This window comes from Phoxinus phoxinus (genome assembly GCF_949152265.1).
Source record: "Phoxinus phoxinus genome assembly, chromosome: 4".
NCBI classification, from domain to species: Eukaryota; Metazoa; Chordata; class Actinopteri; order Cypriniformes; family Leuciscidae; genus Phoxinus; species Phoxinus phoxinus.
In genome coordinates, this window is record NC_136879.1 from 4514291 (window position 1) to 4540348 (window position 26058).

General features: G+C 41.7%; 1 protein-coding gene across 1 annotated transcript in view; it reads left to right on the plus strand.

The window, feature by feature from the left end:
- Nucleotides 1-26058, plus strand: part of smc4 (structural maintenance of chromosomes 4) — a 55199-nt gene that overhangs the window by 27031 nt on the left and 2110 nt on the right. Inside the window, exons 8-22 of the mRNA XM_079609008.1 lie at nucleotides 262-412; nucleotides 6704-6868; nucleotides 7928-8161; nucleotides 9062-9247; nucleotides 9815-9976; nucleotides 10137-10362; nucleotides 11924-12003; nucleotides 13445-13597; nucleotides 13670-13796; nucleotides 15293-15482; nucleotides 16744-16888; nucleotides 16965-17138; nucleotides 17971-18153; nucleotides 18869-19101; nucleotides 19503-19686. Of these exons, the coding sequence (XP_079465134.1) occupies nucleotides 262-412; nucleotides 6704-6868; nucleotides 7928-8161; nucleotides 9062-9247; nucleotides 9815-9976; nucleotides 10137-10362; nucleotides 11924-12003; nucleotides 13445-13597; nucleotides 13670-13796; nucleotides 15293-15482; nucleotides 16744-16888; nucleotides 16965-17138; nucleotides 17971-18153; nucleotides 18869-19101; nucleotides 19503-19686 (2593 nt within the window). The remainder of the gene's footprint in view (nucleotides 1-261; nucleotides 413-6703; nucleotides 6869-7927; nucleotides 8162-9061; nucleotides 9248-9814; nucleotides 9977-10136; nucleotides 10363-11923; nucleotides 12004-13444; nucleotides 13598-13669; nucleotides 13797-15292; nucleotides 15483-16743; nucleotides 16889-16964; nucleotides 17139-17970; nucleotides 18154-18868; nucleotides 19102-19502; nucleotides 19687-26058) is intronic.

Genomic DNA, 26058 nt, shown 5'->3' on the forward strand with positions numbered 1-26058 from the left:
AGTAGTGGTATTAATATCTTTTAATAATAATTACTATTATCGATTAGTATTATACATTTATTTTTACAGAAACGCTGAATGACCAACAATATCTTAAGCACCACCACTAGTCCTAAGTTTAGTTAAAGTTTTATATATATATTATGTATATATGTGTGTAAAAAAGTACATCAGTCTAGCGAGTAACCAAACAAATGTACTAGCCGATGGCGATACTATTTCCAAGGTGTGCGTCGAGCTCATGTTGTTTTTCCTCTGAAGGAAATTGACCAAGCTGACCAAGTTCATAGAGAGTCAGAAGGAGAAGTTTACCCAGCTGGACCTGCAGGACGTGGAGGTGCGCGAGAAGCTCAAACACACCAAGAGCAAAACCAAGAAGCAGCAGAAACAGCTTCAGAAAGACCAGGAGAAGGTGAGCGCGACACACACTCCTGTGCTCCGCAAATACAGCTCGGGTGCTACACACACACACACACACACACCTGTGCTCCGCAAATACAGCTCGGGTGCTACACACACACACACCTGTGCTCCGCGAATACAGCTCGGGTGCTTCACACACACACACACACACACACACACACACCTGTGCTCCGCAAATACAGCTCGGGTGCTACACACACACACACCTGTGCTCCGCGAATACAGCTCGGGTGCTTCACACACACACACACACACACACACACACACACACACACACACACACACACCTGTGCTCCGCAAATACAGCTCGGGTGCTACACACACACACACACACACACCTGTGCTCCGCAAATACAGCTCGGGTGCTTCACACACACACACACACACTCCTGTGCTCCGCGAATACAGCTCGGGTGCTTCACACACACACACACACACACACTCCTGTGCTCCGCAAATACAGCTCGGGTGTTACACACACACACACACACACACACACACACACACCCCTGTGCTCCGCAAATACAGCTCGGGTGCATCACACACACACACACACACACACCTGTGCTCCGCAAATACAGCTCGGGTGCTTCACACACACACACCTGTTCTCCGCAAATACAGCTCGGGTGCTTCACACACACACACACACACACACACTCCTGTCCTCCGCGAATACGGCTCGGGTTCTTCACACACACACACACACACACCTGTGCTCCGCAAATACAGCTCGGGTGCTTCACACGCTCCAGGTCCCACCGTCAAATTCGGTTTTATGCTAATCCAATTGACCCTTCGCAGGGAGCTTGATTGACAGGTGATCTGACCAATCATACTTCGCCATCTGCCATTTTTGTCGGACAAAGCAGTCAGGAGAGTAAGTAGATTAACATGGGAGGATTTGAGCTTGAGAAGCGGAGTGTACTGACGCCTTTCCGCGGTTAAAACAACATTCCTTCTGATGTTCATTCATGTTTATTTGATGCTATAAAGGAACTAGAAGGAAGAGATGATCGGTTCACGAGCGGCTTTAACTGAGGCGACACAGCGATCTGACACACACATTAAAGAGCCACAAAACGCTATTTGTTTAAATTTCTTTTAAAGAAATGACCAAATTTGAAAGGTGAGACTTTAATATGTTTAACCCTCTGGGCTTCTTCGTCCGAAAATGACCGAAAACGTTTACATTTTTAATTTTAAATTTTTTTTTGCTTCATCGGAATGGGATGAAACTTGGTGACTTTTGTTGTATTACCTATGTGAACACATAAAAAAAATCAAGGAGATGATTCGTCCATGTTAAAGGGTCGTAAAAAAAATAGTCACACTTAGCTTCCTCCCGGTCAAAAATGACCGCCATAGGAAATGAATGGGAAATGCGAAAAAATAGGAAAACTCAGAGAAACTTTTGGTGGTACAAACTACAAATCAGCCACTGTGCAGAAAAAAAGTGTGCAGCAATGAAGGAGTGACACTCTAGAATATCAAGAGTGCAAATAAGACACCCACCCCCCAACACACACACACCCATGGACACAAACACACACACACACAGAGAAATTAACTGGTAAGACTGCAACAGCAAATTTTGAGAATATGCAAAAGAAAATGAAAAGAAAATACAAACCACGGAATAGAACAACACATAATAGGTATCATTTTAAAGCTTAGAATCTCAGCTTTTTAATGCATCTAATCATTTTGATCAACTCCTAACGAGTGCTGAGTAATCCCTCTAAAACGGAGTGTACCACCCCACAGGCGCCACCTAGCTGCGAAGAAAATAATCATAATATTATTCAAAAATATTACCTTGATCAACTTAAAATGGGTGTCATTTGAAAGCTTAGAGTCTGAAATTTACAATGAATGTAGCCAATTTGATAAACTCCTAAGTAGTGCTGAGTTATTTGCTGATAAATAGAAAAAAATTGTTTTCATAATTTATCAAATACTTTTTTGTACTACATACTGCAATATGTCAAATACATCATACAGCTCAGATAGTCATGTGTCATATGTCATCTGAAAGGTCTCGATGAGTAGAATACAACAAGCATAATTGTTGCAGGCTTTTTACTTGAGAAAAACTTGAGTGAGGTTTTGTAAAAGAAGCCCCTCAAGAGACCCATGTGTAAACCACATATGGATGCTGAATTTTAGACACATTTCCGCTCGTAACTTCATGAAAAATGCTCCGATTGTTAAATATTACACATCATAATTTTCAGCAGATGCTTACGATTACAATGAGCCCAAACTCAACATAATCCATCACTCAGAACTAAAGATATTTCTCATGGAGTTCTAAAACAAGAAAATACCACAGACGCCCCTAGCCAAGAATATACTCATGAAGCACTCGAGTTTTGTTTACGCTTATAACTTCATGAAGCATGCACAGATCGTAAACAATTGCACATCATTATTTTCAGCAGACTCTCACGATTAAAAAGAGCCCAAACTCAGCATAATCCATATTTCAGATCAAAAGATATTCTTAATGGAGTTGTAACACTCGAACCCCCACAGACGCACACAGAGCCTTGTATATAGATGGATCACTGATGTCGCATTTTAACTCATAACTCAATGAAGCATGCATACATTGTGGAAAATGGCACATCATTATTTACAGCAGATTGTTAAGAATAAAAAGAGCCCAAACTCACCATAATCCATCACTCAGATCTAAAGATATTCCTCATGGACTTCTAACACATGAAGTTGGACAGGCGCACCAATAAAGTAGTAGTAGCAGTGATGCTATGTTGTTTTGATGTGACGTTTCAGCTCCATGAAACATGCATGGATTGTGAAAAATCGAACAACTTTATTGACAGCAGATTCTCACGATTACAAAGAGACCAAACATAACATAATCAATTGCATTGATCATGAGATATTCCTCACGAAATGATGCATACTTGGCTACAAAACAAATCTCTCACCTTTCCGGGGTGCAATGTGTTTTCCAATTTTCCCGGAGCCGTCCGTGCTCGTTTTTAAACTTGGAATAACACAACATATGTATCATCTTAAAGCTTAGAATCTCAGCTTTTTAAAGCATCTAACCACTTCGATCAACTCTGAAAGAGAGCTGACTAGTCACGCTAAACTGGACTGTACCGCCCCGCGGGCGCCACTAAGCTGCGAAAATATGAATTACCATATTTTTCAAACATATTGCCTTGATTAACACAAAATAGGTCTCATTTGAAAGCTTAGAGTCTGAACTTTACAGTGAATGTAGCCAATTTGAGAAAATCCTAAGTATTGCGAAGTTATTTGCTGATAAATAGATTTTTTTCCCCCATAATCTATAAAATACTTTTTTATACTATGTACTGCAATGTGTCAAAAACATCATACCGTTCACGAAACATTCACAGATCGTTGAAAATAGCACTTAATTTTTTACAGCATATTATTACAATTAAAATTACCCCAAAATTAACAATCCATTGCTTTTATGACAAGATATTCCTAATGGAGAAACAATTTTAAAAATGCCCATGAGGGGGCGTCAAGGGCTGAACAAAAAGGCTATCTTGGTTCCAAATGCTGTAACTTTTGATTCCTTTATCCAATCACCACAAAATTTTATCCAGATGCAGCTTACATATAGAGGGACTTCACCAAAAAATGATTTTCCTCTTACCTTTTTTCCTTCCTGAGTTATTCCATGACAAATATGAAAGATATGCAAATTAATAATAACAATTATATATATTTTTTGTCTTTTATCAGCAGTTTCTCGGCAGGTGAATATCCAAATGTAATGTAATTTATATTTTCAAAAAACATGAAAAGTGTTCTTTCAAACGATACCTACCTTTTGATTCTCCTTGCTATAGTTTTGAAGTTATGAGTCTTTAATTCTGTGTATGTCACTGAGAAAATTTTTTTTTATTGCCTTCCAAATGGGTGAGGACTAAACAAAAAGGCTACCTTTGTTCCAAATACAGTAACTTTTGAGTACTTAATGCGATCACCACAAAATTTGATCCAGATACAGCTCACACTTAGGGGAACTTCGCCAAAAAATTATCTTCCCCGTACCGTATTTCCTTCCCGAGTTATTGCATGTCAAACAAGAAAGATATGCAAAATCATAATAAAAATTATATATATTTTTTGTCTTTTATCAGCAGTTTCTCGGCAGGAGAATGTCCAAATGTAATGTAATTATATTATATATATATTAAATATTTTCAAAATATTTGAAAAGTGTTCTATCAAACGATACCTACCTTTTGACTCTCCTTGTTATAGTTTTGGAGTTATGAGTCTTTACTTTTGTGTGTGTCATTTAGACAAAACAACTCTAAAAATGCCTTCAGGGCTTAAGGGGTTAAACTGAATAAAATACCAATAATTAATTTAATTGCAAAATGTCTGTATAAAGTGTTTTGAATTATCACTATCCATCCCTTATTTTGTTAGATTTTGTAATTGTCAAATACTGAGTAACAAAAATTCTTGCATTGTGTTCCCTTTCTAACCAAATGTTATTGTTTGATTGTAATCATAATGCAAAACCTGATACTTATCTAACAAAAATATCAAAAAGTAGTCTTTGAGAATGTCTAAATATATATCTAAACAAAAAAAAAGAATAAAATGGAGAAATAATGCCTAACAAATAACAATGGGAATCAAAAAGCATCTCTATAGGGAGCTATATAGGCCTATTAGCCTACAGGCGGTTGCATGACATTACACACATTAATGTTTAATAACGCCACTGGATGGCGCTTTACTCACTTAAAATGTTTTATTTTAAAGGCCTGCACTCTATTTTAATAGGAAATGTTGTATTTATAAAAAAAAATAAAAAAAACACATATATATATATATATTAATTCTAGTGGAAAAAATAGCTCATAAAAATTATATAATTAATGCAAAGTATCATAAAAAATTCTAAAAATTCTAAATAATAATCAGAAAATATTATAGAACAAAAAAATATTTGATTGGTTATCCTGGGAAAAAGTAAAGTTAAATTTTAAGGCTTCGTCCGTTTTTGACCGGGAGGAAGCTAAGTGTAACCCATTTACGAAGAAGCCCAGAGGGTTAATATCAAAAGTAAGCTGGTCTGTGTCTGTCAGTTAGGGGTGCAACGGTTCACTGAAGCCACGGTTCGGTACGAGTTCGGTACAATGGAGGGCATGACAAGCAAAACAAAAATGCAGAAGGCAATTATTTGTATTGTGCGTGTCTCAGTCTGTGTCCTCTACAGTCTCTCCCCTGAGCAGCTGACAGTCTGCCCTGAAGTGTGTAAAGTAAGATGTAAACAGAATAAGACAATCAGCTATAAAACTGAAAATCCAGCATTATTTGCGAACGCACGAGCGTGAAGGTGTACGCGGCAAAAATGTCGTCATTGCGTGTGAGCGTTCATGCGCGTTGGGTGTACAAGGCCCAATTTCGCGTGGCGGTGTGCACGGCTGTTATTTGTAACCGCGCGCGCGGCTCCGTATCCGAAGATGCACGACTCCAAGCCGAATCTGGCCGAGCATGTCCATCTCACCGCACCGGCACCAGTTCTAGCGTCTAAATGAGTTGTGTACATTAACTAAATGGAAGGAAGGAAACGACACAGAATAGAATCTTGCTTAAAAAGTTATTTTATTTTTTGTTTGTGGATTTTCAAATATAAAACTTGTTGAAATGTTTTCAGTGTGAGCATCAGTTATTTGTGAACACTTTCATCTCGTTTTAACAAAACCATGATAATATTGATAATCACGATAATTTTGGTCACTATAATCGTGATATGAAATTTTCATACCGTCCCATCCCTATTGCAAACCCTCCGTGTTGCGGTGGTTGTTGTCGTATTCCTACCAACGCAACGGCATTGCCATAGAACCCAATGCAGATTTCCTGAAACTGATTATTTGCCCCCTTTAATACAGTTTTCCAGTTAATTCTTTACCTTTATAAATGCCTTTTTATAAAATAAATAATGCTTTAAATAAAACAATGTTCAATAAATATGCAATGATGTTAAAAACTAAGTGATACTTTTGAATATTAAATTAAAATCGCCAATAGGTGGCTGTAAGTCACTGTGTTTACGAGTGAGTCTTCGAGTCACTCATTCAGTAATGAAGCAAGGGATTTGTGAACGGGTCGTGTAAGCCACAGATCCGTTCTCGAATCACCGCTGTGGGCTGCAGTTCTGCCGTGGCTTTGGTCCTGATGATCGTGTGTGTGTGTGTGTGTGTGTGTGTGTGTGTGTGTGTGTGTGTGTGTGTGTGTGCAGCTGGAGGAGCTGAGGGGTGTTCCTGCCAGCAGCGAGAGCATCATCACGCAGGCGTCTGCGCAGAAGCAGCAGCTGGAGGAGCAGAAGCTGCAGGAGGAGCACAAGCTGGCGCTGGTGATGGAGAGCCTGAAGGAGGAGACCAGCGGCCTGCAGGACGACAAGCAGGTACGCCAGTCTGTGCGCGGGACGTCTGCGCTGCAGTTAGCGGCCAGCAACACATGCACAGAGCGCGTTCATTTGCAGTGGTGCTGAACGAGAGAGAGGAGTTTGGTTGTCACTTGAGTTAATGATTCTGATTCTTATCGATTCCTAATTTTAATTCCAATAAGGCAAAAAAAAAAAAAAAGATATTTTTCACATTTAGTCTAAATTGCAAAACATTTACGTGTATCTGAATATCATGAACAAAAGTCAACAGGCTGAAGATCACTCACACAAGGAACGTTCAGTTTAAAGATACCACAGGAAAATAACCAGCCTAACATATATACATGTCAAACATTATTAAAGACAATAAACACTCTGAAATTAAAAAAGAACAAATAATAAATTTGCAATCAAAGATACTATAGAAATAAACAGGGTTTTAAGATTTTCATGTACACAAACTAATCAAATGTAAAATAACACTGCACTTTATAAATAAAATATACTTTACAAATATAGTTACTAAAGTTATTCAGTCGGGAACAAATTAATTTTCTCTCTTGCTGTTTGATTGGTGTTATAATAGAGACGCATCAGGGATATCAGGCCGCTGTCACTTTAAGAGCTGCTCAATATAGGTACTCACGCCTGCAGCTCTGAAAACTGTTCAGTGGTTTATCATCACATTCACTCATTAGCAGTGGCTTCCTGACACCTACTTTCACTGTTAAACTATCTTTTATTTTTTAAATCATTTCTAATTTTTATGTTTAAAACATCATAACATTATTTCTGCATTTGTAGCTGCCGGTTTAACACATTGAGCTGCATTAAACAGTCAATACTGATTTCATTTGACTGGTAACTGTCCTATTGTGTCTTATTTAATTTGATTAAATGTAAGAAATTGAGAAAGCCATTTGAGAAATGGGCTTTATAAAGGTATCTCGTGCTGCCAGTAGCTCGTGGCCTGATTGGAGGCATGTTTATAATAAATGGCACTGTGATTGTTTGTGCCTAGATTGCTCATAGCGGTTCAGTTCTCAGTGTTTGCTTGTGTGTGTGGTGTCCCTGCAGAAGAAGGAGCAGGAGCTGCTGGAGCTGAGCAAGGCGGTGAACGAGACGCGCTCGCGGATGGACGTGGCCCAGTCTGAGCTGGACATCTACCTGAGTCAGCACAACACGGCGCTGAGCCAGCTCAGCCAGGCCCAGAACGCCCTGCAGGAGGCCATCACCACGCTGAGAGACAGGAGAGCCGCCATCAAGGACCTGCACGTCAAGATCCCGCCGTGTGAGGAGCAGCTCCAGAAGGTGAAGAGCGGGAACTCTTAGCTCTGGTAGCAGTGGTCACGTGACTTGTGAGACTTTGTGGAAGTGTTTTGTGATCAACCCTAGAAAAGCAGCTGATGAAATGGATGCAGAACAACAACAGGTGGACGTGATGGATCAAGTGTTGGCTTTATAAAAACATCCCTTTTTTTAATGCAGATAAAACCGAGGTGATTGTTTTTGGCCCCTCTGTTTCTCCAGGAAGTAACAAGATCGATCTGGGATATCTACAACCTTTTGCTTCTTCTTTTGTGGGGAATTTGGGTGTGGAGTTCAACTATTCCCTTTAGTTTAATTAACATTTTAGCTCTGTGATTGGTTGTAGGTTCTTTCATATCCGCTTGCTTGCTAATGTAAGCTGTTTCTATATGAAGTCTCTTGAAGTCACAATCCATGCTTTTATTACAACTAGACTGGATTATTGCAACTCCATCTACTATGGTATATCAATTCTCATTTACAATTGGTTCAAAGGTGATCATTGATTCTTCAATCAGAAATCATTGATTTTTGAAAGGATGTAAACAATTTACACACGTCACTCCCCTTCTGAAAGATCTACATTGGTTGCCAGTTAATTCTAAACTTAAGTTTAAAATCCTGTTACTGGTCTATAAATCTCTACATAATTAAACGGAGCCATCACAGTCTATTTTACTCCTCTATAATCCCTCACAACGATTGGCTTTTAATACATTGTAATGTCTTTCTGTTCTTCTCCGTTTCCATGTATCTGTTATCTTATGGTCTTTTTGTTTTGTATTGTACAGCACTTTGGTCAGTCTTGTTGCTGTCAATAAATGTGCTTTAGAAATAAACTGAGCTGAGCTGAACCGATGGATCTGCGTGGCTTTGATTGTAAACTGAAGCTGTGTGTTTCAGGACGAGCAGGAGCTGGAGCAGATCTCTGAGCAGGACCGGCAGAAGCGAGCGCAGGTCGGGGACCTGAGACAGAAGGTGTCTGAAGCCAAGAGCTCTCTGTCCAGCAACCGCAGCCGCAGCAAAGTGCTGGACGCCCTCATGCAGCAGAAGCGCTCGGGCAAGATCACGGGCATCCTGGGACGGCTGGTACGTGCGCTCGCTTTCACCTCAGCCCGCCAGGGTTTGACATCCACTTTTTCACTCACCGGCCATTCAGAACTTCTTCTAGCCAAAGAAGAAATAAACCAGACTAACTGCCACCGCTTATATATATATATTACAGTTGCAATTGAAATTATACAACCCCCATTGCAAATCAGGTTTATTGGCAAAATGTACAGACTTTCAGCTGTTTGCATTGAACAAATCAAACAACAGTAATGGAATCAAGGGCTTCATTAGTTGCACCAGGTGTGCTTGAGCTAGAACACGTGAAATATCTGAACTGGCTAGGCTTGTTAAGAGCCATATTTCTAACATGCAGTCAAATATGACAGTCAAAAGAAGGGTCCAAAAAGTTAAGAGAAGATTAGATTTCATCGCCCTTCACAAACAAGGAACTGGATACAAAAAGATGAAGACACTAAATGTCCCTAGAGACACCGTTGGAAGTTCAAAGGTAAAGGAACAGTGGTACACTACTACACTACCGTTTGGCGGGTGTTCATTTCAAACCCTGCAGCCAACTAATCATTTTATGCTGTGTCTCAACAGGGTGATCTGGGAGCCATTGATGAGAAGTATGACGTCGCCATCTCCTCCAGCTGTGGCTCGCTGGATAATATTTTAGTGGACACCATAGACACGGCGCAGAAGTGTGTCACGTTTCTGAAGGCCCAGAACATCGGTGTGGCCACTTTCATCGGTCTGGACAAGGTGGGAGAATTGACGTGTGGCTGTGCTGTTCCTTCTAAACCTCATGACTAAGATGTGCCAGTACCAGACTCGTATTGCCTTGCAGAACCCCTTTGTCACGGTACATGGGAAGTCTTGTCCTGTGTGTCCAGCAGTGATGCTGTGTGGTGTTGTTGTGCAGATGAAAGTGTGGCAGCAGAGCATGGGCTCCATCTCCACCCCGGAGAACATCCCTCGTCTGTTTGACATGGTGCGTGTGAAGGACGAGAGCGTGCGGCCGGCCTTCTACTTCGCCCTCAGGGACACGCTGGTGGCCGGAGACCTGGAGCAGGCCACGCGAGTGGCGTTCCAGAAGAACAAGCGCTGGAGGGTGGTCACGCTGCAGGGCCAGATCATCGAGCAGGCCGGTGAGCTTACACACACACACACACACACACATCCTGGCCATCAGCCCACAACGATCCGGTTCCCTCCCCCCGACTGAATGTGTATATTCTGGGGAAATATTAAAAAAAAGTAATTTAACCCTCTGGGGTCTAAGGTGTTTTTGGGGTCCTTGAGATGTTTTGACATGCCCTGATATTTGTATTTTTTTCAGTTGCTTATAAACATATTAATGGCAAAGGTGTAATTGCACTCTATTTAGCACGAACATGGCTATCATAATATGTGAGCAACATGTATTTTTGAGAGAATATTATTTATTCGTGGTTTTTCAAAAAACTCAAACTTAAATTTTCTGATATAAGACAACAAACGACCAACTTCACATATTCCCACAATACTTTTGACTAATGGATGTTGTTGGCTAAAGTGTTTACTTCAAAATGATCTGAAAAACGCCCGCGCGTTTGCCGACCCCAGAGGGTTAATCACAATACTATTGTTTTGCATTAATAATTGCATTTACTAATAATATTACATGTTTATTTATCATAAATGTGACAGTAAAGCACTGAACTTGAATTGAGATGTAGATAAAATTAACTTTTATTGACAACAGTGACATGCAAAAAACTAATTTGTATAGGGAAGTTTTAGTATATTCTACTCTTATTAAATGTACCACACTAAACTTACCGATAGTTTTAGTTATTATAAAAGCGCTCTTTACTTGCTTTCTGTGTAATTCAGTCACAATTTGAAGTGTTTTTTCTTTTTTTTCTACTTTTCTTACTTTTCCCCATATATTAGAGAGTGGAAATAGCTCAATAAGTGCTCCTCTGCTGCCATCTACTGGTTATAGTGGAAATTTCACGTCTTTTTAAAAAAAATAAAAGTTTGTTTGCCACGAAGTGTTAGTTTTACAAATCATCGCATTACAAATAACATTAAAATTGGATCATATTTAGAGATTTGAAGTGCTGGAAAATGTGAAGCACTTTAAAAAAAAACTTGAAAAGTACTTTAATTTCACTCCCAAAAGTATGCATGAACCCTGAAATGAATAATGTAAAAACATTTGACTATTTCTGAGAGAATACCATGGTTACAGTTAGCGTTACTACATTATATCCCAGGTGAATGTTGTTGGTGATTTGTGGACTAAAGAGCCTATGATGTGCTCATTCATGGCACAGTGTTACTCCTGGTTTCCACGTCAGTGCTGTTTGATCTGATAGATGTGGTTTATAACTGAGAACTGTGTGCTGAATTTGAACATTTCTCTCTAGATGTGTAATATATCAAGTCACTTTCGTCAGAGTAAAATGTCGGTTTAAGGTTCTTAAACTAGTTCTAGAAAAAAATTAAAAAATTAAATGTGCATCAGGTGTGCTATGCTTCACGATCTTTACGAGGTGGCTTGAACGCACCAATATTTCTATGATAGTTTCTTCAAGTTGCGCAGATATGTCTGGATGAGCGCTCTCTCACCATCACGGTGGTGTGCTGTGTTCATGTTTGTGATGTGCTCATGTTTGTGATGTGCTCATGTTTGTGATGTGCTCATGTTTGTGATGTCCTCAGGCACCATGACCGGAGGAGGAGGGCGTGTGATGAAGGGCCGGATGGGCTCCTCCGTCTGCGCTGATGTCACTCAGGATCAGGTCAGACTAGAAGCGCTCACCCCTAAACATTTAATAATGGTCTTTTGCTCCCCTTCACCAAGCTGTCAGCTGTGTGGACACTAGGGATGTGACGGTGAGGACATTTTCCCACCGGTTAATCGGCGTGTAACAACACTGGTAATACCGGTATCACCGGCGGGGGGGCTTAAATGGCTAATTTGAAAGTGAAACTAAAATGTGCATGTCCGCATGGGCATTCATAACGGTGCGGAGCAGAGTGAGCGTTTTCAATGAATGCTTGCCATAGGAATGAACCAAAGAACGCTGTCTCAGTTCTGCCGTGGACGCGCACCGCTAATGAATGCCAGTGCGGCCGTGCGCATTTTAGTTTCACTTTCAAATTAGCATCAATTTAGGGGACGGATTGCTTGAATAGTGAGTTCATTAGCTATTATTCTTAATGAAAAACACAACAACAAAATTTGCTTAAATTTACATTTCGCTTTGACACAAATCTCCCGTCCTCATCTTGTCAGTGAGCTCCTCACTCTCGGGATTAATGTAATCCGACTCCTGCTGCTGATCTGTGCTGCGACTCCTTCAGCTCACGGTTATTCAGCAGACACGTTCAGTTTAATAGTGTCTGTTCTCTAACTGAACTCAATCATTTTATAAAAAAAATAAAAATTCTAGTGGACGGTGGGTGGCGGTGCCGCGGTGGGCAAGTGATTTAACCAGTGTTGCTTCTGAACACAGTCAACACCGGCTATCGTAGCAAGCTAGTGCACACTAGGGCTGAGTTGGCATTGTTGATTTCTCTATCTTCTTTGGGATAAACGATGTTGATTTTTTTTTTTTAACGATATTGAGTCTAAATCCCAAGAATTGATCTTTTAGTCTGTGCTGTTTTTATTTGATACAAAACGTCACCAAATGATCTGTTCTGTTTGCCATTCAATAATCACAATAATCTTTGTGCTTTGACAGAATTTGAAAGCTGAGACTTTGTTTCATATCTAAAGTATCAGTTTTATCCCTACATTTTTTTTTTGTGGCTCTTTAATGTGTGGTGACAAATTTATTTATTATTCGGTTATTAAATCTTTATTTTTGGTTTCAGTTTAACACAAAGAAAACTTTTGGTTTTAGTTAAGTCCTTTGAGGCCAACAGGCATTACGTTGGACGCGGCTGCTCTATACGAGCAGGGCGTAGTCTGCCTGCATCCCTGTTGTTGAATCCCAAAAAAAGGTCTCAAGGAGTAGAACACAAGCATGATTGTTTCAGGGTTCTTACTCAACTTGAGCGCCCCCTCAAGACCCATATGTGAATCATATACGGATGCTAAATTTGACACATTCTCGCTCGTAACTTCATAGTACATGCTCCGATTGTGGAAAATGGCACATGGTTATTTACAGCAGATGCTTGCGCTTGAAATGAGTGAGACTCGGGAGCTAAAGATGTGTGTGATGTGTGCAGCTGGATAAGATGGAGAGCGCCCTGAGCAAGGAGGTGACGCAGCTGCAGGACTGGCAGCAGAGGAAACAGCAGCTGGAGGAGAAGGTGCACACAGCCCGGTCTCAGCTGCGGGACATGAAGAACACGCTGGAGAAGTACAGCGCCACCATCCAGGTCAGTCCGGCCCTCCGGTGATGAGACGTGAGCGTGTGTGCGCCTTCTGTTAACCAGTCCTGTGCCTTACAGAGCCTGACCGAGCAGGAGCTCCATCTCAAGACTCAGATCAAACATCTGGAGGCCAACGTCATCTCTGCCGCTCCTGATAAAGCCCAGCAGAAGCAGATGGAGAAGAGCCTGGACGGCTACCGGAAAGGTGCGTTCCTTCCGCCGCCGTGTTTATTTGTCGTTGTTAGTGGTTCAAGCGCTGAAACCATATTGTAATTGATACAATTTCCAGGGATCTGCATTCTCCCCTAAAAGTGATCGGGCAGACCGTGAAAAGTACAGAATATCCCATAACTCCTAAACCATTAGACGTAGGCTCACGTGTCTTATATCGTTGGATATTTTTTTTTGGGCCCAAGACGGACTGATTTGATCGTGGCCCTGGTGAAATGTTCGGGTATTTTTTGAAAAACCTACTTTTGCAAACAAGTCCTAGATTTTTGTCCCGATCGTAATCTAGCCAGTCCAACAAGATTCTCTGGAGGCTGATTGGCTAATTCTTCTCTTTTTTCTTTCTTTCTTTTTTTCATCACGATCTCTAAGGGGTGCCAAAACTGCTATAATTTTGTGAACTGAATGAGATATTTTAACCAAACTCAACATATGTGGTCGTGTGAAAAAGCACGTGGCGACTGGCAACGTGTTGCTGCTATAACATCGAAAAAATTACAAATTGGCTATAACTACGCATCCCTAAGTCTCATTGACTTGAAAGTTGGCATGCGGTGTCTTCTTCCAAGGTGCCAAGATGGCCTTTGAGGACATTCGCGAATCTCGAAAAACATGGCCGCCATCGACCAATTAAGTTTTGAGCAGCTGTTAGACTACATCAACAGAGGTCGATTGAAGCGAAACTCACTCGGCCTGTTGAACTCACGACCCTTAGAGGCCTGTGGCAAATTCAAGAAACGGGGGCCGTCATCAATCAAATCGTTGGTTAAATATTGGAGATTACTTCAAAAACCAGCTTTGGCAAACTAGTCCTAGGTTTTTGGCTCAACCTCGATAAAACCCCTACGGCACAATTCTCGGGAATCTTTTGGTCAATAATGATCAAATAGATGTTGAACTTTGGATAGCTATAGGAGGGTCATTTAGAAAATAGGCGTGGCCAAGTCTACCCAATAGCTTATCATTCCTAAACGAAAATTCATGGAAAGAACAAGCTTCCAAAAAACCATGCAAACCTTTATGTAGATCAGCCCATAGGTAGCTCTATAACTGTTAAAAAGCTTTAAACAACATATCCTTAATAAATTACGTATATTTGCTGTAAATGGTCTAATCCATCTATAATCTAAGTGGTGACATGCTTGCCAAAAAAAAACAATACATTTTTACGCATTAAAGCGCTTAACCCTGATATTATTATTTTTTGTGCAGTTCACCCAAAAATGAAAATATTCTCATTCCTGTGTGACTTTATCCAGTGGAAACTGAAGTGCCGCTGTGTCTGTGAATGCCAGGAGTAGTTGTGTCAGTAATGACATCTGAGTGTTTAAGAGCTGCTTGTTTGTCACAGTTCAGCAGAAAGAACTTGATGTAGTTCCTCAGACAGACTGGCGCGTTGGCCATCATCAGTAGATCAGGTGATGTTTTTTTGATTGATGCATCAGTAGATGTAATGTGTGTTTTGTGCTGAAGACTTCGAGGCAGCGTCCAGTAAAGCAGGGAAGGTGGAGGCCGAGGTGAAGCGGCTGCACACACTCATCGTGGACATCAACAGTCACAAGCTGAAGGCCCAGCAGGACAAGCTGGACCAGATCAACACACAGCTGGACCAGTGCTCCTCAGCCGTCACCAAAGCCCAGGTGGCCATCAAGACGGCCGGACGGTCAGTCTCCAACCACACCACTGATCAGGGGCTTCATTGGGGAAGGTTTTAAGTGGTTAACTATAAACACTTGGGCTGGGTTTTGACACACATTCCCTGATTCAATTTCATTTCGATTGAGAACGGTTTATATTTACTGTACCGGATATATATCCAAAGATAAAATTAATCAAATGAAAAACATTGCTGTTCTCTGAATATTAAGAACAGCATTTTCTTTATCGACCAATAATCGGTATCAGCCGATAAAAGCAATTATATTCAGTGTTGGCCAATGGCAGGTTGTTTACAAACAGCTGATGATCAGAGCCGATTAAATCCTGTCAATCAAAGGTGTCAGACTCATACTGTGTGTGAAGAAAATCTCTCTTGTGTTGAATGAAGGGCGAGTTAATGCGACTAACAGTTCAAAACAGCGATGTTAAAGCAGGCTTTATTCTAAACCTTTGAATCAGCCGTAGTTGAAGCCAGGGTTGCCAGGTCTGTGTGTTTTCCTACACCAGGCTTTATTTGTAGCGCCTCCCATCTAATAATGGTGTGCTTTTTTACCTGTGATGATAAAGTATCAGCTTTTGAATTGTCAATTTTAACACAATATTCAAGTCATAAATGCAGCATTGGAGCTCTTAAATGTGACGTGACCTCAATAAAGCTTTGTGCTTCACTCGTGTCATAATATTCATGTAAAACAGCGTTCACATGCAGAACAAGGTGTTTTGGCGGATTAGCGCCGGTGCTGCTCGCCTGTACCGGCACAGCCCTACTGTGGGGAGTGTGTGAGATCGCGATGAACCGAGACGGGTGACGGCTTTTTAATGCTTATAAAGGGAGTTTGTTAAATCCGATCCAAAGCACACACATCCACAGCAAAGCAATGTGTTGCTCAAATCGGGGCTCAACAAGGAAATTAATAAAAGAGGAAAAGTCGGCACACCATGGCTTCAAAAATGTGATCAATCGAATGGTAGACTCGCACACAGGTGGCATTACTGAATGATTACGCATATGAACGAATCAGTTGAGTCAATGATTCAATGACCCATTTAAGTTGATGAAAACCAGTATGATTTTCCAGTAAAAAAAAAAAAAGGTTTTAAGGGGGCGTGACTAAAAAAGTTTGAGAACCAGCACTTTTACTGAAACTCCTCTTCTTCATGTGAATCGGTTCATCCTGTGGGATGAGCTTGACTGGGAGGACTGGGTTTGTAGAGAGCCAGTTGATCACCATTTGAGAAGTGCCTGTTGTGGTCTGTTGCGGCAGTAATCTGAAGAAGTGTGAGGAGAGCGCGTCTCAGCTGCAGGAGGAGATCGGGGGCAACGAGAAGCTGATGGAGGAGCTGACGGAGCAGCTGAAGAAGCTGGAGGAGCAGGCCGGAGAGATCATGCAGACCTACCAGCAGGCCGAGGTACTCACTGATCCCGTCCTCTGGCTCAGACTGGCAACACGGCAAGGGCTGAGAGTGTGTGTGTGTGTGTGTGTAGGAGGCTCTGCCGGAGGTCCAGGAGCAGCACCGCGGCGTCCTTCAGGAGATCAAGGCCCTCCAGGAGCAGGAGCACGCGCTGCAGAAAGAGTCTCTGAGCGTCCGGCTGAAGGTGGAGCACATCGACACGGCCATCGCCGAGTGCCACAGCAAGATCAGGCACTGGGAGAAGGAGGTACTGCACACACACACCACAATACACAGATGAGATCACCAGCAACAGCACTGGGAATATATGTGTTGGGCTGCGTGATTAATCTGAATCTCGGTTAATCAATGTCAGCTGCTAATCTTTAAACCGAAGTTTCACTGTCCGATGTAGACGTCATCATTGATTATAACGGGTGTTTTGGAGAAAGTGAAATAAATATACATGCAAATATGTATCAAATACAAAATAATTATACACCGTACACACACACATATTATATAAACACAAACTTTTATTTTGGATGCGATTAATCGTTGCCCAGCACTAAATAAGTCAATGGCCCTTGATATTGTGATTGTGATTCATCATTCATTCGTCAACTTTTATTATTTTGTAGCTACAACAATATGGATGTTCAGGGTCGACACCAATAATTCACCGCTCATGGCCTATACTGATATCTATTATTTTAGTTACCAATATGTTCTGCGCTTCATTGTATAATCATAATTAAGTTCCCTAAGCAAAGTTTTCTTTAGACTAATTTCATAAGAGTTTAACGCAGATATGTTAGTAATGATGTCTGATATCGAGTGTCTCGTGTGCTTGTGTGAACACATGGCCTCTGCGGTTTGTCTAGCATCTGTGCTTCTGTGTGCCACGGTTTAGCCCAGTCCCATTGTTATCAGTTTATGTGCCCCTCCTCATTTCATCTGTGTGCTCGGTCCTGGTTGTTTACCCAGTTTGCGGTCGTTCCTGTGGATTCCTCCTCTTTTACCCATTATAGGGTGTAATACATTGTTTATTATTATTTGAATAAAGGCCTGTTCTGCCTTCTCTCTCGCCCCGCGCTCAGGCCGGCCGGCTGTCGCTGCACCCCCTGGGTGGCTCGCCATCAGAAGAGCTGCCCGCACTGAGCCCAGAGCAGCTGGCAGACATCGGCAACCCAGACGTCATCAAGAACGAGATCGCTCTGCTGGAGGACCGGTGCGCCAACATGAAGCCCAACCTGGGGGCCATCGCAGACTTCAAGAAGAAGGTGCGCGCTCCTGTTCCACCCCGTGGTGCTCGCTGTTCTCTCACTCAGATGCACTGATTTGGACTAGGGATGCACCGTATCGGCTGATGTTACATGTACTTACCATAGTAATAACAGTAAATTATTACATGCACCTAATCCTACCCTAACCATATAGTAAGTACTTGTAGTTAATTAATATTACTCTGTACTTAAATGTATAATTACACTGTAACAATGACACCTTAAAATAAAGTGTAACCTACATTTGTAATGTTATCGTTATCTGCCCGATAAGAAAATGTGTCCGAATATTAAAGCCGATAAATAATGGATCATCTCCTTCAGCTGAGACACTTCAGATGGGCACGGTTCACCGTGATGGTTATGAAGTGCTTGAAATATGATTGGAATCACTTCAGAGAAAAGGGAAATCGTGTTAATGAAACATGTAGTGCAATTCTGTCATATCGGCTACATAACCGTATTATGAGAACCTCATTATAACTGTGTGCTTGGCTTTTAACTGAGAGACTTGTATTTGTAATCAGGATCTCAAAAATTATAAAAACAAATGTATTGGCCAATATATCGGTTATCGGCTTTCAAATATAAGGAGTGACCTGTATCGGCCCACATTTCCATATCAGTGCGTCTGTAATTGGACAGTTAAAACACCTGCTAGGTGAATGAATAACTTCACCCTAAGACTGACTCTGTGTGTGTGTGTGTGCAGGAGGAGCTGTACCTGCAGAGAGTGGCGGAGCTTGATGACATCACCACCCAGAGAGACGGCTTCAAGAGAGGCTGTGAGGAGCTGCGCAAGCAGAGGCTGCACGAGTTCATGGCCGGCTTCAACATCATCACCAACAAGCTGAAGGAGAACTACCAGATGCTCACGCTGGGAGGAGACGCTGAGCTGGAGCTGGTGGACAGTCTGGATCCCTTCTCTGAGGGCATCATGTTCAGGTGTGTGTCTTCACAGCGGTCTAAACTGATGCCAGGGCCTCATGCACTGGCTGTGAGGGACAGACTCGCTGTGTTTTCACCGCTATTCCCTGTTCAAAGCGTCTAGATCACTTATTTTCCACAGCTCATGTTTGTTTGTTTTTTCTACTGACATTTCTGAGATATAGGAGTAAAGAGTACATTCACGTATTCACATATGTAGTCGAGTAGAGGGTAAAAGCTGCTGATACTGTGATCCGCTGTAAAACTACAGTAACTGCTGCCAGTGCTCCTCCAGTACTGTACTCCGCTGCGGAGTGTCTGTCCCTCACGCTCACTCCTGCTATAGCCGGCTGGTGTGTGTGAGTCTATGGGCTCAGTGTGCTCCCGAGTGACGTGTGGACGGCTCTGTGTGCCCCTAGTGTGCGTCCTCCGAAGAAGAGCTGGAAGAAGATCTACAACCTGTCGGGGGGGGAGAAGACGCTCAGCTCTCTGGCGCTGGTGTTCGCTCTGCACCACTTCAAGCCCACGCCGCTCTACTTCATGGACGAGATCGACGCCGCCCTCGACTTCAAGAACGTCTCCATCGTGGCCTGCTACATATACGTATGTGCGCACACACACACACACGCTCGCTCAACACACGTGATGTGGCGTGCAGCAGTGTGTTACACCCGTGTACACGATGCACTGCTAGAAGACTGGTTTCTGCTCGTGTGTTAACTGCAGGGCTAAAGACATTACAAGCAGCCTAACGGTCTGTGCATTATACTCCAGCTGCTCTGATCGCTTAAACATGTCTGTTCTCACACACCCCGTCAGGTGTGGCGGTGTAACACACATGCTCGTGTCACGTGACCCCACTGACTACATCCCTTTAAAACGTTTTAAATGTAAAAATAAATAGATTGTCCTTTATTTTCCACTATTTGTAACATTTTAACAGCAGTGCATGACTATCCAGTGAAATAGACACTTTGTATCACAGAGTTTCCATGGATCTCAAAGTCTTAAATCGTTTTATTATTTTATTTAAAGCCATAATAGAGGTTTAGTCTTATGTGATTTATTTATATGTAGGTATATTACTATGAGCAAGAGTGCAGTTTTCCCCAGCACAATTGTGAATGTAATATTTATTTTATACAACAGTTAATTAGGGCCCAAGCCTTGAAAAGGCGAAGGCCCTATTGTTTTTCTAAGGATTCTTCTTCTTCTTCTTCTTCTTTATTATTAGGGCCCAAGCCTTGAAAAGGCGAAGGCCCTATTGTTTTCCTCCGGATTATTCTTCTTTATTAGGGCCCAAGCCCTGAAAGGGCGCAGAGCCCTATTGTTCTTCTAAGGATTTTTTGTTATTAGGGCCCAAGCCCTGAAAGGGCGCAGAGCCCTATTGTTCTTCTAAGGGTTTTTTGTTATTCTTCTTTATAATAAATTTTTTTTCAAGGTTTTTGCCACTTTTGGGGGCCTTAACGTGCTCAAAAACTCTTGAAACTTTGCACACTGGTCAGAACCCGCGGCCATTAGAGCCGGACTGAAGCTGGTACCCGGGCGTGGCAGGGGGGCTCGACAGCGCCCCCTGGAACGGGGTCCGAAAACTTGGTCCATAAATCAAACACGCTTGCATGAAATAATATGAAACTCGGTACACTTATAGATCTCATCGGTTCATATATCCTTCATGCTCTGACTTTTTACCCCAGCCCAACAGGAAGTCGGCTATTTGGGGTAGTTTAAAAAACACATGCAATGGAATTTAAAATACTCCTCCTAGACGATTCAAACAATCACCACGAAACTCGGTGTGCATGAAGTCAAGACATTGAGGATGAAAAGTTGCGAGGGGATTTTTGATATCTCGAACGGTTTGGCCGTGGTGAGGAAACGAATTTATGGCGAATATTGGAAACAGGAAGTGTGTTATAACATCCTCATACATTAATTGATCTTGATGAAACTTCAGCAGTGTGTTCGCTGTAAGAGGCCGATCACATGGATGTGACTATTGTGAGTCAAAGTTATAGCGCCACCAACTGGCAGCAGGAAGTGTGTTACTTTCGAAATGCTTTGAAATCACCCTCTTATTTTTACCCGATTTGCTTCAAACTTCATCTGTATAATGTAAACACACGACAGATGTAGACCTGTGAAAGGATTATTGATATTTTTAATACTGTCGCCATGGCAACGCTTTAAACTTTTATATTCTTTTTGGATGCATTTGAGGCTCTTAAAATGCTTTAAATTGCATGAAACAACATGCATTTGACATTTATTGTGTAATAGACATGTGCCAAGTTTCAGAAACGGGTGTGGTAAGGGGCTCAGTAGCGCCACCTTTAGTCAAAAATTGGGTATTAGTTTTACCTACAGTAACCAAACTCGGTACGTATATTCTTCTCTTCGATCCGGACAACTTTCTAATTTACAGTCATTAGCTCCGACCAACAGGAAGTCAGATATTGTGGTTTGAATGTGTACTGTTTGGAGCATTTTCCCTCTGCCCCTCTGTGTGTGTGTGTGTGTGAGGAGGGGGGCTAGTTTAGTTTAACCATTTCTCTGCTGTGTGCAAAATCTCTGCCACTTTTGAGGGCCTTAACGTGCTCGAAAACTCTTGAAAATTTGCACACAGGTCAGAACCCATTAGGGCCGGGCTGAAGCTGGTACTCGGGCGTGGCAGGGGGGCTCGACAGCGCCCCCTGGAATGGGATTCGAACACTTGTCCGTATATCAAAGACGCTTGCATGAATTAATATGAAACTCGGTACACATATAGATTTAATCGGGCCGAACAACTTTCCCTCGGTCAAGTTTTACGCCAGCCCAACAGGAAGTCGGCTATTACGGGTTGATTGGAGAACGCTTGCTCTCGCATTTGAAACACTTCTCCTAGAGAATTCATCCGATGACCACGAAACTCGGTCAGCATGAAGTCAAGACATGGAAGATGATAAATTGCCAGGGGATTTTTGATATCTCGAACGGTTTGGCCGTGGCGAGGAAACAAATTTATGATTAAAAAAGGATGCATAAAGTGTGTTATAACTTAGTTATAGTTTTACCTACAGTAACCAAACTCGGTACGTATATTCTTCTCTTCGATCCGGACAACTTTCTAATTTACAGTCATTAGCTCCGACCAACAGGAAGTCAGATATTGTGGTTTGAATGTGTATTTTCTCTCTCTCTGTCTCTCTGCCATTCTGTCTGTGTGGGGAGGGGAGGGGAGGGGAGGGGGGATGTGTGTGTGTGTGTGTGTGTGTGTGTGTGTGATTTTGGTTGGGTGACAGTTGTAGGTTACAGTTTGACAAGAGTTTATAGTTTAACAAAAGCACAATGTTGTGTTTCATTGCGAGTGTACACAAATATAGAGAAACACTTTGCATTTTGAATGATGGTCTGTATGAACAAAATGACGGAGTATGTTTTTATGTCTCCATTGTTCGATCGAGCCACACACACACACACACACACACACACACACACACACACACACACACACACACACACACACACACACAGCATTCCAGCATTGCAATCTTGACATCGCAGAATGTTCATTATAGCCTTAATAAAATATAATAATAAAATAGTCAACCTTACATATAAAAATTACACTGCTCTGTTTAAATAGTCATTTGTACAGTTTGTGCCGTTCATAATAATTTTTTTTAATTTTTCTATATTGGAACGTGAGTGTACAAAGTGTACAAAGTACAAAGCCTATAAAAAGAATAGTTTAGCATCCAAAAATGTTAATAATATATATATTATTATTATATATATAATAATAATATATATGTTAAAAATAGGGGGGAAAAAATAATTTACATATATATATATATATATTTATATATATATATATATATATATATATATATATATAATTAAAGCTGCAAGCAGCGATTGCGGGCCCAAGCCGGTGGTACCGCCACCCGGTGCCTTTAGTTCCACTAAAGGCACCAGGGTGGCGGTGCCACCGGCTTGGGCCCGCAATCGCTGCTTGCAGCTTTAATTATATATATATATATATATATATTTATTATTATATTACTACCTTTTGGGCACTTTTGGGGGCCTTAACGTGCTCAAAAACTCTTGAAACTTTGCACAAATGTCAGAACCCGCGGCCATTAGAGCCGGACTGAAGCTGGTACCCGGGCGTGGCAGGGGGGCTCGACAGCGCCCCCTGGAACGCGGTCCGAAAACTTGGTCCATAAATCAAACACGCTTGCATGAAATAATATGAAACTCGGTACACTTATAGATCTCACCGGTTCATATATCCTTCATGCTCTGACTTTTTACCCCAGCCCAACAGGAAGTCGGCTATTTGGCGTAGTTTAAAAAACACATGCAATGGAATTTAAAATACTCCTCCTAGAGAATTCAACCAATCGCCACGAAACTCGGTCAGCATGAAGTCAAGACATGGAGGATGATAAATTGCGAGGGGATTTTTGATATCTCGAACGGTTTGGCCGTGGCGAGGAAACGAATTTATGGCGAATATTGGAAACAGGAAGTGTTATAACATCCTCATACATTAATTGATCTTGATGAAACTTCAGCAGTGTGTTCGCTGTAAGAGGCCGATCACATGGATGTGACTATTGTGAGTCAAAGTTATAGCGCCACCAACTGGCAGCAGGAAGTGTCACTTTCAAAATGCTTTGAATTCACCCTCTTATTTTTACCAGATTTGCTTCAAACTTCATCTGTATAATGTAAACACACGACAGATGTAGACCTGTGAAAGAATTATTGATATCTTAAATACTGTTGCCATGGCAACGCTTTAAACTTTTATATTCTTTTTGGATGCATTTGAGGCTCTTAACATGCTTCAAATTGCATGAAACTCAACATGCATATCACATTTATTGCCTAGTACACTTGTGCGAAGTTTCAGAAACGGGCGTGGTGAGGGGCTCAGTAGCGCCACCTTTAGTCAAAAATGGGGTATTAGTTTTACCTACAGTAACAAAAATCGGTACGTATATTGTTCTCCTCGAGCCGGACAACTTTCTAATTTACACTCATTAGCCCCGACCAACAGGAAGTCAGATATTTTGGTTTGAATGGGAGAAGATCTGAGAATTTTGCCAGTCTCTCTCAGTGTCTGTGTGTGTGAGAGGAGGTGGGCTTTGTTAACCCTTTCTCTGCTGTGTGCGACTTCTCGGGCACTTATGGGGCCCTTGACGTGCTCAAAAACTCTTGAAACTTTGCACACAGGTTAGAACCCACGGCCATCAGGGCCGGGTTGAAGCTGGTACCTGGGCGTGGCATGGGGGCTCGACAGCGCCCCCTGGAATGGGATTCGAACACTTGTCCATATATCAAACACGCTTGCATGTAATAATATGAAACTCGGTACACATTTAGATATCATCGGGCCGAACAACTTTCGTGCTCTAAGTTTTACGCCAGTCCAACAGGAAGTCGGCTATTATGGGTTGTATGAAAACGCATGCCCCTGGAATTTGATATACTCCTCCAAGAAAAATTATCCTATCGCCATCAAACTCGGTCAGCATGAAGTAAAGACATTGAGGATACTAAATTGCGGACGGATTTTTGATATCTCGAACAGTTTGGCCGTGGCGAGGAAACGAAATTATGGCGAGTAAAGAGAAACACGATCTTTTATAACGTCTTCATACATTTATTGATCTTGATGAAACTTCAGTAGCGTGTTTGTTGTAAGAGAGCGATCACATGGATGTAACTAATGTGAGTCCCCCCCCTTTTCTGTGTGTGTTTGGAGGGGAGCAGAAAGACTCACACTGATACAAGCTCTAAAGCAGACTTCTTCTCGACCGTCAAAGCGGGGTTACGTTATTGCCCGTCGTGCACAGGAACCCGAAAGGCAACGGGGTGGCGGCTTTTTATATATATATATATATATATATATATATATATAAATATATATAAATAAATATAGCTGCAAGCAGCGATGGAGGGCCCAAGCCGGTGGCAGCGCCAGCCCGGTGCCTTTAGTGTAACTAAAGGCACCAGGGTGGCGGTGCCACCGGCTTGGGCCCGTAATCGCTGCTTGCAGCTATATTTATTTTTAACTATTTAAAATTGTGAGTAACATTTTAGACACACTATTGTCGATGCAACCGACCGCGATCATTTGTACTGACTGGACCCGCCGCTCGACCCAATCTGTGTAAGGCCCATCATGATGATTCACTGCTTCCCCAAAGGATCCGCCGGTGAACTAATCCGCCGACTCCCTCAACTCACTCATAAGACCGAGACTTGCTGCTGCCTACTGGCGGCTAACCCTTTAATTAGTTAAAATTCAATTTCATTTTTAAATATTGGATTAAAAAAAAATCATAGCTTTATTTATGCAATTGTAAATGTATGAATGCCTCTTCTGTGTCTCCTCTGTTACCAGTCAACTGAAATCATCATCAACAAAAGCCATATTTGCAGTGCACTGTTATTATTCATCATGCATATAACATGTAACATAATAGGCGATGCATGCATCTAATGGGCTACGTTTATGAAAAAATATCCGCATATAGGTGAAAATGCCCCTGGAAATCACTGTAGGGTGGCAAATATTGCCCATTAATAAAAATGATCATTTCGGTCACGGCTGTGAACTGACCACTGTGAATATCTACGTGAGTCCGCTGTAAACGTCAGGCCTACACCAGCCACGGCACCAACACACACACACACACACACAATCAGAAATATCTGTCAATATTGCACACCCCTAATGTATAGTATTCATTTATATTTCTTCAGGTCTTAAATGTGGCTTTAGAAAGTGTGCTGCAACCCTGCATTATCAGGACCAGCACATTGAAATATCCCCCATTGATTATCACAAATGATATTCAGCACTGTATAAAGCAGTTTATTGACAGGGTCCCCGCGGATCCTTAAAAAGTATTAAAAGGTCTTAAATTCGATATTTAAAATTTAAGGCCTTAAAAAGTCTTAAATTCTTATTTT